This window comes from Eretmochelys imbricata, chromosome 6, assembly GCF_965152235.1.
Source record: "Eretmochelys imbricata isolate rEreImb1 chromosome 6, rEreImb1.hap1, whole genome shotgun sequence".
Taxonomy (NCBI): Eukaryota; Metazoa; Chordata; order Testudines; family Cheloniidae; genus Eretmochelys; species Eretmochelys imbricata.
Window position 1 is genome coordinate 104,874,421 of NC_135577.1, and position 18,913 is coordinate 104,893,333.

The following is an 18,913-nucleotide window of genomic DNA, read 5'->3' on the forward strand; positions in this document are numbered from 1 at the left end:
CTTACCTCACTGTCCCATTTCCCCCCACTTATAATACATGCCCAGTACACAGTACCAGACTGTCTGCTTGTAGACATGAAGACACCACAGTCCTGTTTGATTTGTATGGAATTTATGTCAATTACAATTCAGTCACAGTCACTAGGACCAAGTTGTCTGTTGTACATGCACATGAGAATTTGCGCACCACTCATTTAAATCACTGGGGCATGAAGAGTGGCTGGGCAGTTATTTTTCAGTAGGGTTTATGATTTTGCCCATAAAGAGGATGCTTCGGGTGGGATTATCAAGAATCATCATTAGGAAGGGCCTGTTGAATTTAATGGTAGGAGGAGGAGGAAATACAGCAGAAAAGAATGCAATCTCCACCACAGTGACTGCTGCAGCCTCAGTACCATTCTCATGAACATCCACCAGGGCCTTGTGAACAACCTACAAGAAAATGAAGCAAAGATTACAATGTGAGTATAGAACATGGAGCAACATCTGGAGATGAACTTTTAAACCAAATCTCAAGAAAATAGACTATTGAAACAAACTCAGAATAACTACAAGACTGAGTTCAATGGGTGTTTTGTCTATGTATATTTGGAAGGGTTAGGTCCAACTATTTTTTACAGATGGAGCTGAATGAATCTCATCTCTTGTTCTCTGACCTTATGAAGTGGGGCTCCCTTAGCCTCTGTGGAGCACAACAGAAGAGTTATCTCATCCTCACAAACAGAGCTGGGTGAAGAATAGACAAGTTCCTGGAGGATAGGTCCACCAATGACTGCTAGACAAAATGGTCAGGGATGCAATCCTATGCTCTGGGCATCCCTAGCGTCTGACTGCCAGAAGCTGGGAGTGGATGACAGGGGATGGATTACTTGATGATTGCCTTTCTGTTCATTCCCTCTGAAGTACCTGGTACTGGCCACTGTTGGAAGACAGGATACTAAATGGACCATTGGTCTGATCTAGTATAGGTGTGATTATGTTCTTATGTTTTGGTTTTTTGACAAATTCAAAATGTTGAAAGAGTTTAATTTTGGATTGGACTAAAAAGAAATATTCAAACATTTTTGGCAAAATCAAAATGTTGAAAATAATTATTTTTTGTTGAACAAAACATTTTGTTTAGGAAAATCAAAATGTTTCTTTTCTGATTTGGCCATTTTAAAAATGATTCTGAATATTTTGTAAGCTAAAAGTAAAGGAAATTTTGAAACAAAAACTTGTTACAAACAAATCCCCAAACCAAAGGGTTTGGTTTAGAAAAAAAGTTAACAAAATGTTTTTATTTTTATAAGAATTCCCTCCCCCCAAATGAATAGTTTGGCAAAATTAACACAAATTTCCAAAATGTTCCAGTGTTTCCAAATCTATAGTTTTGCCAAAAGTTTCTGTTGAAAATGTTTATCTAGCCCTACTCAAAAATAATGAATAGTATTATGCAGCAGAGAATTAGTTTTCAGAAGAAACCTGAAGACAGTTCAAGATGAATGGTGACTAATGATATAGGAGGCAAAGGAGCCAGGTAATTGACCCCTCTTGTGTGGTTTTGCCTTATATGTTTTTTGTATTGGGTAGTATGAATATATATTTCATAGTCCAAATATTAATTTGTTCCTTTTACTTGAGACTTTTGAAATACACTAAGAACTCTTTCTTCCTTGTTCCTAATGAAACACAAAGGAATTTTTCCTTATACTGACTCAGCGTGAGATTTTGCTACTCTTACTTACTGTGAGTGGCACCACAATCTGGGGTCCATGTGGCTACTCATGGAGTAAAGTGTTACTCAATGGGAGGAAAGGTATCAGGAAGGTCGCTGAGGAAGGATTGTGCCACAAACCTCCTCTGTGACCTTGGGTGACTCACTTGGGGCTTCTCTACACTGTCCCGCAGGTCAAATTACTGTGGGGTATGAATAGCAGTCTGCACCAAAGTGCTGTACTGTAACTCCCCTGTGTGGAGGCTACAGACAGGAGCTAAAAGGTTCCTAGTTCACCGTAATGCAGTCCTGTTTCTAGTCCCTGTTTGCAAACCACTGTCATATATCTTTACTCATGAATTATTTTATGTTAGCAATAGTTGACATTGCACTTGTATATGTGGCATGCTTTTCTCTGTACACCTCCTGGACGGTATTTAGTTCTACATCAATATCCTAGAAGATGAAGTGTGCTCAGAGTACCTCTGTATTAACTGTAATAGGCAAACAAATACTTAATTCTAGAAAATACACTAATTTGTGGCCCTGTCCTCTCTATGTTGCTGGCAGTGAGTCTCTTTGCAATTACCTCTTTGGAAGCAGGACTGGGTCATTTACAAAGATAAAATATAAGTCATAGGAGTAGACAAGCCAGTTTAGCACCAGCTCTATTTTACAAACTTACTTTCGACACCTTCAGTTCAGCTTTCTCCGTGATTCCGGACAGATCAGCTTCGTCAGTGAACACATCGATCACACCCATTTTCTGAAACAGCTCTTTCACATCATAAGTACCAGATACAGAGAATGCTGGAATGTATAGGTTGATTTCTCTGTTCAAAAAGAAACACAAAACTCTGGTAAAATGTTGTCAAATCGCTGGACACTTAAAGATTTGCAGTTTTATCACATATTAGAATATCGGGGTTGGAAGGGACCTCAGGAGGTCATCTAGTCCAACCCCCTGGTCAAAGCAGGACCAATCCCCAACTAAATCATCCCAGCCAGGACTTTGTCAAGCCTGACCTTAAAAATATCCAAGGAAGGAGATTCCACCACCTCCCTAGGTAACACATTCCAGTGTTTCACCACCCTCCTAGTGAAAAAGTTTTTCCTAATATCCAATCTAAACCTCCCCCACTGCAACTTGAGCATTCTATTTGAGCATCTCAAATGTCAGTGAATTTGCTTCACAATGCCACCATCTGCAAAGTAAATATTATTGTCCCATTTTACAGGTGGAATATCAGAGGCACAAAGAAATTACAATCCCATGGTTTTTTTTGTTTGTTTGTTTGTTTAGCTACATATGGGCTCTCTGTGAGTTTTGGAAAACAATAGGATGGATTATTGACTCCAGTATAGAGAAAAGTAAACCATGTTATTTAATTTAGGCTGGATTGTCCCTACGTCTAACATGGCTGCATGGGGGAATCCAGGAGAAGCAAGGGTTCCCGCACCTTCTGTGGCATATTAGGGGTACTCTAGGGTGACCAGACATCCTGTTTTTAAAGGGACAGTTCCCTATTTAAGCCCTCCTGCAAGTGCCCTGACTTTTTCTTAAAAACAGGCAAATTGTCCTGTATTTTCTGTCTCCCTCCCATCGGTACTGGTGAGTCCTGCTGCTGGCTAGATCCCTGCTCGCCAGCCGTCCGCCAACCAGCAGTGAGTGGGAGGGAGGTCCAGTGGCCTACGATGGGGTGGGTGTGCAAGTCTGGGGGTGGGTGTGCAAGGCTAGTGGTGGGGCAAAGCTGAAGCATGCGGGGCCAGCTGCTCCCCCTGCTGGTCCATCGGCGCAGCCCCCAGCCAACAGGGCCCCACCCCCTATCCCGTTTCCAGCCAGCACTGGCTGCGTGCTGCGAGCTGCAGTGGCTGATGTGTGCAGGCAGGCGCCAGGCGGTGGCCGGTTATGTGTCGCCTTTGCTACCCACCCATCGCCCCTTTACGTGCTCCCCTCTCACTGTCCTCTCGCTGCTTTGCCTTGCTGCTCCTCCATATCCACCCCGGAGGAGTGCGTCCTGCTCCCAGCGCTGTGTGGAGAACCAGCCCCTGGTCGGAGCCCTTAGCTCACCAACAGCCTGGCCTGCAGGCTCCTTCCTTCTCCCACTGCCTCTGGCTGGGCTGGCACCCCGGGAAAGCCCAAGACCCTCTGGCCCGGGGCACTGGTCAGGAGGAGCCAAGCTCTGCATGTGCCAAAGCCCCACACAGTGCTGGCACTGGGAAGCCTCTCTGACCCTTGGCTAAGCTCTGGAGTGGCAGGGGGAAGCGATTTCCAGCCTGTTCATGCCCCGACCCTGCAGGCTTCACAGCACCCTCTTCACCTGCCCTCCCACCCCGGGTCCTGGCCCCAGGGAGCATGGGGCTGCTCCATCCCCTAGGCACCCTCCCTTCCTGAGCCACCTCTCTGGCTGGGTTCGCTGAAGCCCCAGCAGTCAGGTTCCCTGGGCCCTGGTGCACAATGAAGCTGTAAGGCTTAACCCCTTCCTGTCAGAGGCTGCTGGGTTATGTTGTTGGCCAGCAGAAGCCTGTAGGTGTTAGCTGCCTTTCAACACTATGCAGGCAGGAAGGGACGGGAGCTGCTTCCAGCTACAGGGAACGGCGGGGATAGTGGAAGAGATCAGCTCTGCAAAGACACGGGCCAGGTCATCCCTTCCGCATCTCCTCCTGCCCTGCGGCTGGAAGCAGCTCCCGTCCTTTCCTTCCTGCACAGTGCCAAAAGGCTGCTGCTGGCCACATTTGATGTGAACCCTGGCAGAAATCTGGGGAGGGGGGACATGTGACTCTGGGTGCCCCCCCATGTGTTGCCCAGGAAGGGTTCCAGGTACCAGGAGAGGTGGGTCTGTCCTGGGGGCCCAGCCAGGCATGGATGGCAGAGAGCGCTGGGCAGGGAGGGTTGGGTCGGTCGGTCAACCCTCCTATGTGAAAGAGTTGTACCGGAGTGTGTGTGTGTCACCCTTCCTGTGTGAACCCTAAAACCTTAAAGATAAGAAAGTAAATAAAAAAGTTTCCAACGACGCAATATTTCTTTTTGATAGGGGCTCAGACAACTTGATGTTAATTTGAATGTTTGTACTGCATAGTTCTGACTGATTGCCATTGAACTCGCTTGAATACGAGTAATTTTATCAGGTGTCCCATATTCAGCATAGGGAAATATGGTCTCCCTAGGGTACCACCATCAGAGCTCCCAGGCACTGCAGTGGCTACATTGGAGATGCTTTCCCTGATTCCCCGAAGTAGTTGGACTGGAAGTGGTGGTGAAAAGGCAGTGCTCTGCCAAAATAGGTTCCAGATAAACTAGGTGGTGTAGCAAGTTACTTCCACATGCAAGATGGGTTCTCTGGGAGGCATTGTGCTGCGTGGGTGGGGGGGTGTCTGAGGCAACAAGCCTTTCAATCTCCATCTTAAGATAGTGGGCTATGCACTGCCCCTTTCTGAGGGCTGGACAATCCAACCTTTAATGTGATGTTTTGTCTTGATGAGGGATCCTACCCTATTCTACAGTAAGACATATATGCATATAGCAGCAGTTACAAGGCTACCTTTCTTGAAGTGATGTTGTCCATTTAGACACAGTTTCTTTCAACAGAGCCTCCTCCACCTGCTTCATTTTTCCTTCATCAGGCAGAATAAATAATGCAGCAGCATTTCCTTTGTATGGGATTTCAACCACCCAGCAAGAAAGCTCCTCATCACGGTGAGTGCGATAATCTTTGTCACGGTTCATCATATTAACTTTAACAGATGTCTTGGCATCCACAAAAAAGTCATCTTCCCGGGTATTCAAATTACTGAAAGGATTTTCCCAATGAGCTTATGACAAATACAAAGAAAATGCCATTGAATATACTGGAAAAGAGGAATTACTAATGTGTGTCAGACTAATTTAAATGTGGCAAGTTCATTTTTGAGGATTAGGTCATCTACAAACTCATTTGAGCAATGATATGTTTGAACTGTGACATGCTAGCCAGACCATTTGAAAAGCATGCAGCCTGTCCGGTGCACTGAAATGTCGTTTAACTCTTAATAGCCCTTGGCATTTCCTGACCCTGAAGCTGGTCTGACCTTTGCAGGGTATCTAAAGGCAAAGTGTCTGCTCCCCCTACAGTGTTGACACATGCCAGAAGTTTGGCCTCTTTGCTTCTCAGCCTCTGAGAGGCGTGGGTGGGCCTGGTCCACATGCATGGCTTCTGTGTTGAAGGTGCACATTTCAGGGGTCAGAGGCCAGGGCATCATCAGGGCTCAAGGGGCAGGAAATAAATAAATGGATATTGAAATCAGATGTCAAGAATTATAACATTCATAAACCAGTCGGAGAACACTTCAATCTGTCTGGTCACGCAATCACAGACATGAAGGTCGCTATCTTAAAACAAAAAAACTTCAAATCCAGACTCCAGCGAGAAACTGCTGAATTGGAATTCATTTGCAAATTGGATACTATTAATTTAGGCTTAAATAGAGACTGGGAGTGGCTAAGTCATTATGCAAGGTAGCCTATTTCCCCTTGTTTTTTCCTAACTCTCCCCCCCGGAACGTTCTGGTTAAACTTGGATTTAAACTTGGAAAGTGGTCAGTTTGGATGAGCTATTGCCAGCAGGAGAGTGAGTTTGGGTGTATATGTGGGTGGGGGGGGGGGTGAGAAAACCTGGATTTGTCCTGGAAATGGCCCACCTTGATTATCATGCACATTGTAGGGAGAGTGGTCACTTTGGATGGGCTATTACCAGCAGGAGAGTGAGTTTGTGTGTGTGTTTTTTGGAGGGGGGTGAGGGGGTGAGAGAACCTGGATTTGTGCAGGAAATGGCCCACCTTGATTATCATGCACATTGTGTAGAGAGTTGTCACTTTGGATGGGCTATTACCAGCAGGAGAGTGAGTTTGTGTGTGGGGGGGTGGAGGGTGAGAAAAACTTGATTTGTGCTGGAAATGGCCCAACTTGATGATCACTTTAGATAAGCTATTACCAGCAGGACAGTGGGGTGGGAGGAGATATTGTTTTATGATCTCTGTGTGTATATAAAGTCTGCTGCAGTTTCCACAGTATGCATCCGATGAAGTGAGCTGTAGCTCACGAAAGCTCATGCTCAAATAAATTGTTTAGTCTCTAAGGTGCCACAAGTACTCCTTTTCTTTTTAAATCTGTATCTTTAAAGAAAGTAAAGTAACCAAGTTCTTGCAGTTTGTTTGTGCTGTTTAACTAAAACCCCTGTTTCTGTTTAAGTTCCAGAGCAGATTGTTGCTTCTTGACAATTTATGCTAAATTAATAAATCCAGTATTTTCCTCACGCAACTTAAGTTTCTCCTGCTCAATATCTGCAGCGTAAGGCTCGCTACATGTGTCAGTCAGCCTACTCCTCTGCATTATAGACTTGATCCAGCTTCCATTGAAGGAAATTGTAAATCTCCCATTGACTTCTATGGTTCTGGAATAAAGCCTATTTCCTTCTGTGTAAGCTACTTCATCAGTGTCCCACAGGACAACTTCCTGCTCAGTTCATCAGCTTAATATTGATTCAAGATAATTTCCAGGTCTGAAATAGACCCTTTCAGAGTTCCTGGATACCATTTATAGAGCATTCAGTTGGAAGACTTGAATGAGTATCTGGCAACTAAATGTGCAAAGCAGATCAGCCATTATCCATTAACTGAGTGTCTCAGGTACTGCAAAATGTCAGAGAAAAGAGTCTGTACTCCAAAGACTATGCACAGAATTGGGGAATACGCTGTCCTTCTTTAACTTCATATTTAGATGGTAAAATTAAAGTGACCTGCATTAGAGAGGTAGTGAGCACTCACAGCTCCTAGTGACTATGTAGAAATAAGCAAGTGCTCAGCTTGCCTGCTAACGAGGCCACTTTTATTCAAGTGACTAAATATGGTGCCTAACTTTAACTACACAGATTGGACATTTTGGCTATAAACTTTCATGGAAAGGTTTAACATAGTTAAAAAGGGACCAGTGTCAACCTGGGTGATCTCATAGAGCTAACAACCTTGACAGTGCCCCTTAATTTAAAAAAAGCAGGTTTTTTGTCTTGGATCCCAGTCAGCATTCCATAGCCTGTATGTGCGTCATGAACCCATCTGTAGAACATCTTACCTTTAAAGAAAATATAGTTGACAAGAACCATTACAGTGAGTGGATCAAGACCCTTGACCAAGTTGGCAATTTTCCCATGAGTTTTCTTCTCGATGCAATCATTGATCTGTTTCTCAGCCTCGGCAGAATTCTGGAAGTTACTAGGAAAAGTTTCAGACTCATACAGACTTTTGACGTCAGCCAAAAACTTCTCTAGTAGTTTCAGTCGATCATCTACAAAAAGGGCATTTCCCATATTCAGCTGGATCTCACTGTCAGAATGGTTTAACATGCGGATGAGATGATGAAAACCTTCATGTATCTCCCTCTCCTTAATCTCTGTCAGGTTAAAGGAGAGTCCTTTGTGAATTTGACTCAAAGTGGCTGACTTGGCACCTAACGTCAGCATTGCAAAGGCAGTGGAGATGCTCAGAGGAGAGAAGAAAATGTTCTTGTCAGCTGCTTCTGATTTAATCTGCTTGTAGAATCTAAATGCAAAGTCAGTATTGCTAGCAACAACTTTCATAAAGGTCATGTGTTCAGTTACGACTTTGCCTCCAACTGGGCTAAGCTGCGGTGGGGGATTATTATCTGTTTGACCATCCTGGTCATTGTGGTGGTCAGGTACATGATGAGACAAGAGAACAGCATGAAGCCCAGCAAGTAACACACACAGACAGAGGATGGATTTCATTTTCCTTTGGAACTATTCCCTTGAAAAACAAAAGAATGGAATAGTCATTAGTCATCGAAATGTTCCCTCCTTCACTGTGCTACTTGTGATCCATTGGTTATTTTTCTCTCTCCTGTCATGGCAACTGGGAGATTCTGAGGGGAAAGGGAGTGGGGCTGACCAGAGAGTCACAGGGCTTGGGAGCCCAGGCCAGGTTGGGAATCAGAGAAAGGAAAAAGGGAGGGGTGGTAGAAGAAGACTCTGGGCTGGATTCTTCATTTAGCACCATCCTCTTTGTGCCACTCAGACATCCCCCACCCTAGAGTAGAGGTGTTTTGTTGATGGGGGAAGTTATGAAAGAGGGTGGGATGAGAGGAGGCTGTGAGAGATTTTAGCAGAATGGAGATCCACTATGATATTCCTCTGCTGCTGTAAGATGAATTAGGGACCTTATGCCTGTGGCACAAATTGGTGCTGCACTTTTGCAGGTGTAACTTCTGCTAGGGCTTGACAGCAGCAATCAGGGAACTGGAACCGGTTCCTTGATAGTCCCCCCCTACTCCACCACACACGCACACACTTCAATGTGTTGCAGTAGAATCTGGATCCAAATGACAACATGGCCTGCTATCTAAAGCTTGAAAAAGTTTATAGGGAAGGACCCTGTCTGGAACATCAAAACTAAGTCACCCACCCCTGACTTTGAGTACTGTAATTTGGTGAGCTTTACCAAAAGAGGATATCAAATGGTCCCGAGCTTTCTGTAGCATCATAATAACAGGAATACATCAGCTCTACAGGTTCTTCATGTGTCAAAAATGTATAGATTTGCCCTTTTTTGTTTTTTATGCTGTCCCCTCTTTTTTCTCTCTCTATCTGTCCCGAGGAAACGGGTTTCCCATTAGGCTTCAACTCAGCCAGCTAGTATATAAAGACCAACTTGCTTCGTTAATGTGAGAGTTTTAAACCATGTTAAAATGTGTTTGCTAGAGCTGGTTGAAATTTTTGAATGGAATGTTTTTCCACTACAAAATGCTGATTCATCAAAATAGAAGCGTTCCAAAGGGTTATGTCAACTCTAATGAAGTTTCATTTAGAAAAGAAATAAAAAATGTTTTTAAAATTTCTATTCTAGTCTATATTTATATTTTTGCATTGTTTTCTTTTCTTTTATGCTTTTAAAATGGTTTTGTATTTTATTTTATGTTCATATTATTTTATAAAACCATATAAGGTAAAATAAAAACAATATAAAAGAAACTAATACCAAAAAGTCAAAATTAAAACAAAATCTTTTAATTTTATCAAAATTAAACAGTTCAGATGACCAAAAAGAATTTTTTTGGGGGGTAGGGGAACTTTGTTTCATGGGAAAATTCAAACTTTTGACTTTTTCTGATTCAGAATGATTTTTTTTTTAATGTCAGAATTTTCTGCAGAAGGGAAAATCCCAGGTTCCACTGCTCTAATGCTGGCTAACACATTCTAGGAAATCCCACACATTTTTGGTGTACTCAGGCCATATCTTAAAGCACTAGATTAATCTCGTCCCAGATTTTCCCCATAATTTGTTTTTAAAAATGCCTTCATTCAAAGACCGTTTCCACTAGCGCACCAATTTCTGCTGGCTCATTGGGGTCTTAAGGAAGGCTCCACTCACAGGATAAATTGTAACAGGTATAGTGAATACAGTCACCCATACTTGAATGAAATCCCATAAAATCAACTGCATTTCACACAGCTAATAGGAGTTCCAAGCCTCTTTGAAAAAATATGGCCATACTTACAGTACAATCAGAAGGGTCCTGCTGGATGCATCTAATCTGCACTGCTCCTCGCCTTTTATTTATATTGCATTAACATTATTAAGCTGAGTGTTCTCTATTAAACATTAAACAGAGCAAATAGAAGTTATTAGGAAGGATGCAGAGCAAACAGTGATGAAACTGCTTTTCTGGCATGGAGGGTCAAATGGAGAATAGAGCCAATATTTATGGAAGGAGGTAGCAGGGGGCCACTGGTGACTGTGCTGTTTGCTTGCCTCACACCTCCAAACTTGTGGAAATCTCTGTATGGAAAGACTTCATGATTAGAGCACCAATAGAAAGAGGGGCATGTGTGCCTAGGAAGAGCTGATCTTTTCAATGTGTCTCTTGTGACGGAAGCCAAATGCCAGAGCAAGAGCCAGAGGCAAAGCTGCGGATTGAAGCTAGATATCTGAGACTGGAGAGGAACAGGGGCTAGAACAGAGCAAGAGCAGGGGTTGGAAGCAAACTGGAGCAAGGCTGCAAGATGCATGGTATATATTGAGCACCTCCCGCTTGACTCGGGGGCCAAGCGTATAAGCAAGTCTGCTAAAGCAGCAGCCATTCAGGGACTGTGGCTACTCCATCCATTCTAAGACAGTGCAGCTGGGCTCATTAGCTGCCTAACAGTGAGGCTGGTCTGGGTGCAGGCCAGCACCTGTTCCAAGAAGGTCTGGACCCTGACAGCAAATAAATAAATGGATATTGAGGTTTTCTTTAAATCTGTATCTTTAAATAAAGTAACGTAATCAAGTTCTTGCAGTTTGTGCTGTTTAACTAAAACCCCTGTATCTGTTAAAGTTCCAGAACAGATTATTGCTTCTTGACAATTTACACTTAATTAATAAATCCAGTATTTTCCTCATGCAACTTAAGTTGGCTGCAGTGTAGGGAGGTTGCTGTTGCTGGGAAAAACTGCAGGGAGAAAGGCTGCAGTCAGTCCCTGTGTGGAAGGAGTTGAAGGGCAACCCAGAGAGGGGGGAAGCCATATATATAGGAAGAAACCCAGGTAAACAGCAGCAGAGATGTAGGACTGTACAAGGACTGTGGCTGCTTATTACAGGGTCCCTGGGCTAGAACTTGGTATAACGGGCAGGCCTGGATTCCCTACCAGCCCCTGGGGAGTGGCACAGAGCATTGGAGAGGTCAGCCAGACAGCTGATCTGGAAAGACTGTGAATTCTCTGGAAAGGGAGGACTTCAGTGACCTGGCCAGAGGGCCAAGCCATGAAGAGGAGACTGCAGATCCTGGAGGGCTGCATAGCAAGAAAAGGCAGGAGAAGACACTGCTGAAGGGGGAGCACAAGCTGGATAATCCCCAGGATAGCCAGCAGGAGGCGTCACCAGTGGTGAGTGAACCCTGTGACAGATCATAATACATTTGTTCTCAGAATATACTATGATACAATTATTACTACAGTGTTAGGTTTATGCAGACTCTGAAATAACATGATTTTCATGCAGAGAGCACAGATGAGGCAGTACATTCCACTTATATGGAGAATGAAAAGATTGGAACTGTTAACCTTAGAAAGGAGACGAATAAGAGGGGGGCTGGTAAACATATAGAAAATGATGAATGTTCTAGAAAGGGTAGATTGTGAGCTTTTGTTTTCACTGTCTCAGAACCCAAGGACATGGGGAGATTGATTGACAATGAAAGATACGAAATTCAAAACTAATAAAAGAAAATATTTTTGTCACACAGTGTGTGATTAGAATGTGGAACTCACTGCCACAAGTAGTAGTTGAGGCCAAGAACGTAACAAGATTCAAAATGGCATTGCACAGTTATAGAGATAACAAGAATAGCTAGCATTATAACAGTAAATGTTTCCAAAAATTTGGAAGGGATATTAAATCTAATGCTTCAGGGTTTAAGTCACTCTCTAGTTGCTAGAGATCAGGATGAGTCCTAATGTTGGGGGCAGATTACCCCATATCTACCCACTGCAGTGTTCTTATACCTTCCTCTGAAGCATCTGGTGCTGGCCACTGTCTGAGACAGGATATTGGACTACAGGAATCATAGAATCATAGAACCATAGAATATCAGGGTTGGAAGGGACCCCAGGAGATCATCTAGTCCAACCCCCTGCTCGAAGCAGGACCAATTCCCAGTTAAATCGTCCCAGCCAGGGCTTTGTCAAGCCTAACCTTAAAAACCTCTAAGGAAGGAGATTCTACCACCTCCCTAGGTAACGCATTCCAGTGTTTCACCACCCTCCTAGTGAAAAAGTTTTTCCTAATATCCAATCTAAACCTCCCCCACTGCAACTTGAGACCATTACTCCTCATTCTGTCATCTGCTACCATTGAGAACAGTCTAGAGCCATCCTCTTTGGAACCCCCTTTCAGGTAGTTGAAAGCAGCTATCAAATCCCCCCTCATTCTTCTCTTCTGCAGACTAAACAATCCCAGCTCCCTCAGCCTCTCCTTATAAGTCATGTGTTCTAGACCCCTAATCATTTTTGTTGCCTTTTGCTGGACTCTCTCCAATTTATCCACATCCTTCTTGTAGTGTGGGGCCCAAAACTGGACACAGTACTCCAGATGAGGCCTCACCAATGTCGAATAGAGGGGAATGATCGCGTCCCTCGATCTGCTCGCTATGCCCCTACTTATACAGCCCAAAATGCCACTGGCCTTCTTGGTAACAAGGGCACACTGCTGACTCATATCCAGCTTCTCATCCAGTGTCACCCCTAGGTCCTTTTCCGCAGAACTGCTGCCTAGCCATTCGGCCCCTAGTCTGTAGCGGTGCATTGGATTCTTCCGTCCTAAGTGCAGGACCCTGCACTTATCCTTATTGAACCTCATCAGATTTCTTTTGGCCCAATCCTCCAATTTGTCTAGGTCCTTCTGTATCCTATCCCTCCCCTCCAGCGTATCTACCACTCCTCCCAGTTTAGTATCATCCGCAAATTTGCTGAGAGTGCAATCTACACCATCCTCCAGATCATTTATGAAGATATTGAACAAAACCGGCCCCAGGACCGACCCCTGGGGCACTCCACTTGACACCGGCTGCCAACTAGACATGGAGCCATTGATCACTACCCGTTGAGCCCGACAATCTAGCCAGCTTTCTACCCACCTTATAGTGCATTCATCCAGCCCATACTTCCTTAACTTGCTGACAAGAATACTGTGGGAGACCGTGTCAAAAGCTTTGCTAAAGTCAAGAAACAATACATCCACTGCTTTCCCTTCATCCACAGAACCAGTAATCTCATCATAGAAGGCGATTAGATTAGTCAGGCATGACCTTCCCTTGGTGAATCCATGCTGGCTGTTCCTGATCACTTTCCTCTCATGCAAGTGCTTCAGGATTGATTCTTTGAGGACCTGCTCCATGATTTTTCCAGGGACTGAGGTGAGGCTGACTGGCCTGTAGTTCCCAGGATCCTCCTTCTTCCCTTTTTTAAAGATTGGCACTACGTTAGCCTTTTTCCAGTCATCCAGGACTTCCCCCGTTCACCACGAGTTTTCAAAGATAATGGCCAATGGCGGCAATCATAGCCGCCAATTCCTTCAGAACCCCAGGTCTGATCCAGTCTGCAGTTCCTATGTTCCTACATTTCGGTTTCTACCAGGTTTTGAATGCAGAGCAGGGAGGGTTGAAGTGCCTTCAGAGGAGAACCTGAGCCATGGCTCCCTTCCCATCAGCAGGTCCTTCTCCTTCCTCCACAGTGGTGGGAGCAGAAGACACAGGAACTCAGGGAGACACTTTGGCAGGATGAAGCCTCAGGAGGGGATGATTGGAGCCAGACTTGTGGAGACATTGGTCAAAGGGAATATGGGTGAGACAGAGCCACAGGGAGGTCTTGGGTGGGGAGGATCTTGTTGGGGACTGGGGAACTGGGAAACTTTGGGAGACATTCCAGGAGAGGGTACAGGATCAGGGAAGGACCTGGTGAAGGACAGTTTCACAGGGGGAGATTTGGGGAGCAGAGCTGCAAGGACTCCAAAGTGAGGGAATAAGCCAGAGTAAAGGTGTGTCAGCATGTGGGGCGGAGAGAAAGAAGACTGTGAGAATAAGAGTAAACCTCATGGTAACACTAGAGCTGCAGTAGAGGAAAGTGTTATTGCCGTGGCAGATCCTTGGCCACATTCTCTGGCCCATTGTACTCCATTTGGGTGACCAGAGAGGTAAGACCCGGGATGGTCCATAACTCCCCTCCAGGGCACACTGCCGGGTAGGCACAGAAAGATTACCATGACATGCCTGCATTAGCAGCGGCCGACTATCCCCAGTTGAAAGCAGAGTTCCTGGCCCAATCAGGGGTGACAGCAGTGGTGTGGGTCCAAAGGTATCATGAGTGGAGGTCCCAACTGAGCAAGCCTCTGAGGTCCCAACTATTCGACCTCACCCACCTTGCATGGAAGTGGCTGCGACCTGAGGCCCGTATTCCAGAGGAAATTCTGGAGATTCTGGTCATAGACCAGTACATGAAGGGACTGCCATCGGACCTCTCTGTGCATGAGTAGGCCAGAATGACCCCTCCTCCTACAATGAGGTGGTTGCACTGCTGGAGAGACAGATGATGGCCAGGGAACTTTCCCGATCACCCAGAGAAGGTTCCAAATCAAACGATCAGCCCCGATCCCAGGAGTTCGGACAACCTGGATTGAGATCCAGGGAAGCATCACTGGGGTAACAATGGGAGTGGTCCCTAAACTCCCATACCCCGTACTCATAGGGAAAGATTTCCTTGGGTTTGGAAGCTTGCTCCCACCAGAGGGGTTGGAGGCAGGAGGGGATTCTGAAGTTAATGAGTTGTCCAAAGCAGAATGCCACCTGCCAATTTTCTCTGAGGTGTCTAAAGATCTGTTCCCCGTTCCTGGGAGGGTCAGAAAAACCAAGGAGGAAATGAGGGCAGCTAAGGCCCTGGGAATCCGGATCCTGACTCAGGGCCAAAAGGCTGCCCTAGTAGGCATACAGACATGGGCAGCAGATAGGGAGGCTGCTCCAGCAGAAGAGGGACCCGAGGCTGCTACCAACCACGACACCACCGAACTGGCAGAGCCTATGTATCCTAGTTTGATGCATACCCTATACCCCTCATAGACAAGTTAGTTGACTGACTGGGCAATGCCTGGTTCCCTATCCACCCTGGATTTGACAAAGGGGTAATTGGCAGATCCCCCAGCCAAACAAGCAAAAGAAAAGACAGCTTTTTTCCACACTAGAGGGGCTATTTCTGTACACTGTTCTCCCCTTTGGGGTGCATGGGTCCCCAGCCACCTTCCAGCATGGTGGAAAAGCTGTTGTTCCCCCATGCCAGTTACACCACCACATACTTGGATGATGTGATCATCCATAGCCCAGACTGGGGACCCACCTGGGAAAGGTGGAAGCAGTGCTGAACACCCTAAGGCAGGCCAGCCTCAGAGCCAGTCTGGCCAAGTGTGCCATAGGGCTAGCAGAAGCCAAATACCTTGGATACATCATAGGAAGAGGCATAGTAAAACCCCAACTAAATAAGATGGAGGCTATCCAAAACTGACCCCGACTGAACCGGAAAAAACAAGTCTGAGTGTTCTTAGGTGTAGAGGGGTACTACCGGTGATTTATCCCCCACTTCGCCACCAGAGCTAGTCCCCTGATGGACCTGGTAAAGGCCCAGGTCCCTAACGTGGTGAAATGGACCGACATGGTGGAGGGGGTGTTCACAGACCTGCGGATAGCCCTCTGCAGTAACCCCATGCTCATAGTCCCAGACTTTAATAAAGAATTCATTTTACAGACGAATGCATCCGAAGTGGTTTTGGGGGCTGTCTTGTCACAGATGGTCAGAGAGGACAAACGTCCAATCCTTTATCTTAGCAGAAAACTCCTTCCAAGGGATCAGAAATATGCAGTAGTAGAGGAGTGTCTTGCTGTCAAGTGGGCCATGGAAAGTCTACGATATTACACGCTAAGCCAGCGATTTGTCCTTGTGACCGACCATGCCCCCTTCCAATGGCTGCAATGGAACAAAGAGAAGAATGCAATGGCCACAGGTGCTTCTTGTCCCTCCAATTGTTCCACTTCCGCATTCCACACAGGGCTGGAAGCCCCCACAGCAATGCGAATGGCCTGTCACGGGTACACTGTCTGATGACCCAAGTTGCCCAACCTCATGGTGTTGAGCAGGGGGGAGGGATATGTGATGGGGTCAGGCCAGATGACTACAGCAGAGTGCGGAAGGCAGATATATTAGCCCCAGGATAAGAAGGTCCTTTTCCCTTTGGTAACTGAACAGGGGTTACTCGAGGTTAATTAGGACACCTGGGGCCAATCAAGGGTCTGCCAGAACCTGTTAAAAGCCTCCCCTCCAGCAAGAGAAGGCCCCCTGTTAGGAGCTGAGGGAGGAAAGTGAGCTACTGGAGAGCTGGGCAGTGCAGATGCTGACAAGCATTTGGAGAGAAGCCACACAGGTGCAGAGGTGAAGGCCAGAAGGAACCCTGCCCAACAGGATGGACGGCCCTTCTGGGCCCCAGAGGTCTGAGGGAAGAGAGCCTGCCAGAGGGGAGAAACCGAACCGGGTGTCTGGTCTGTTGCCACTACACCTCAGGCTCCCAGAGACTGAGAGGCTTCCCTGCCCCTCTACCCAGGTGTGTGGGGAAAAGAGGAGTACCCAGCCCACCTCTAAAAGGAAGTGTGGAACCCACCAAGGCGGAGAGGAAGCTCTGTCACACTTAGTTTTAATCTGAAGTTGCCTAGCTTCAGTTTCAAGCCATTAGAACTAATTATACCTTGTGCACTAGATTAAAAGCACTCACCTATCAGAAACCATCTTTCCATGTAAGTAAATGAGTGAAATCAGGAAGGCCAAATCACACATGGAGTTGCAGCTAGCAAGAGATATTAAGAGTAACAAGAAGGGTTTCTTCAGGTATGTTAGCAACAAGAAGAAAGTCAAGGAAAGTGTGGGGCCCTTACTGAATAAGGGAGGCAACCTAGTGACAGAGGATGTGGAAAAAGCGAATGTACTCAATGCTTTTTTTGCCTCTGTCTCCATGAACAAGGTCAGCTCCCAGACTACTGCACTGGGCAGCACAGCATGGGGAGGAGGTGACCAGCCCTCTGTGAAGAAAGAAGTGGTTCGGGACTATTTAGAAAAGCTGGATGAGCACAAGTCCATGGGGCCGGACGCGTTGCATCCGAGAGTGCTAAAGGAGTTGGCGGATGTGATTGCAGAGCCATTGGCCATTATATTTGAAAACTCCTGGCGATTGGGTGAGGTCCTGGATGGCTGGAAAAAGGCTAATGTAGTGCCCATCTTTAAAAAAGGGAAGAAGGAGGATCCTGAGAACTACAGGCCAGTCAGCCTCACCTCAGTCCCTGGAAAAATCATGGAGCAGGTCCTCAAGGAATCAATTCTGAAGGACTTAGAGGAGAGGGAAGTGATCAGGAACAGTCAGCATGGATTCACCAAGGGAAAGTCATGCCTGACTAATCTAATTGCCTTCTATGACGAGATAACTGGCTCTGTGGATGAGGCAAAAGCAGTGGATGTATTATTCTTTGACTTTAGCAAAGCTTTTGATACGGTCTCCCACAATATTCTTGCCAGCAAGTTAAAGAAGAATGGGCTCGATGAATGGACTATAAGGTGCATAGAAAGCTGGCTAGATCGTCGGGCTCAGTGGGTAGTGATCAACGGCTCCATGTATAGCTGGCAGCTGGTATCAAGCGGAGTGCTCCAAGGGTTGGTCCTGGGGCCGGTTTTGTTCAATATCTTCATTAATGATCTGGAGGATGGCGTGGACTGCACCCTGAGCAAGTTTGCAGATGACACTAAACTGGGAGGAGAGGTAGATATGCTGGAGGGTAGGGATAGGATACAGAGCGACCTAGACAAATTAGAGGATTGGGCCAAAAGAAATCTGATGAGGTTCAACAAGGACAAGTGCAGAGTCCTGCACTTAGGACGGAAGAATCCCATGTACCGCTCCAGACTAGAGACCGAATGGCTAGGCAGCAGTTTTGCAGAAAAGGACCTACGGGTTATAGTGGATGAGAAGATGGATATGAGTCAACAGTGTGCCCTTGTTGCCAAGAATGCTAACGGCATTTTGGGCTGTATAAGTAGGGGCATTGCCAGCAGATAGAGGGATGTGATCGTTCCCCTCTATTCAACATTGGTGAGGCCTCATCTGGAGTACTGTGTCCAGTTTTGGGCCCCCCACTACAAGAAGGATGAGGAAAAATTGGAAAGAGTCCAGCGGAGGGCATCAAAAATGATTAGGGGACTGGAACACATGACTTACGAGGAGAGGCTGAGGGAACTGGGGATGTTTAGTCTGTGGAAGAGAAGAATGAGGGGGGATTTGATAGCTGTTTTCAACTACCTGAAAGGGGATTCCAAAGAGGATGGCTCTAGACAGTTTTTTTACTTTCTTTTCCCACAATAAGATATCAACCCCTTTCTGCAGGAGTGACATCTGTGTACATTTTCCTAAAGAGATTTCAAAAGTGTGCTTATTAGGACACCTCAGATGTACAGGGTAAGCTCCGAGTGTCTGCTCTGCCAGTGTGTGCATGCCTGCACTAGTCAAGTATGGCTGGGAAGACAGATGGGGTAATTTGCACTGCACACCTGTTTGGAAGTTACTCTTATTTTTAAACTGCAAAATCTTGCAATCAAGAGGCTGGGATATAGCCAC

The 18,913-nt window shown here is 45.9% G+C and overlaps 1 protein-coding gene across 1 annotated transcript; it reads right to left on the reverse strand.

Moving 5' to 3' along the window:
• Positions 1-228: 228 nt before the first annotated feature.
• Positions 229-8,475, reverse strand: LOC144266875 (alpha-1-antitrypsin-like). Its single transcript, XM_077820422.1, has 4 exons — positions 7,803-8,475; positions 5,239-5,509; positions 2,382-2,529; positions 229-432 (listed from the first exon to the last, which is right to left on the reverse strand). The coding sequence occupies exons 1-4, from the start codon at positions 8,473-8,475 to the stop codon at positions 229-231; spliced, it is 1,296 nt and encodes a 431-aa protein (XP_077676548.1).
• Positions 8,476-18,913: the final 10,438 nt, after the last annotated feature.

Bases quoted from the DNA above. Each gene is read 5' to 3' on its own strand.
- LOC144266875 (XM_077820422.1), bottom strand. From the start codon at position 8,475: ATGAAATCCATCCTCTGTCTGTGTGTGTTACTTGCTGGGCTTCATGCT. The intron at 2,530-5,238 runs GTAGCCTTGTAA...CTTTTTGAACAG, and splicing joins ACAACATCACTTCAAGAAAG to AGAAATCAACCTATACATTC. The intron at 433-2,381 runs GTAAGTTTGTAA...ATTTTCTTGTAG, and splicing joins CTGAACTGAAGGTGTCGAAA to GTTGTTCACAAGGCCCTGGT.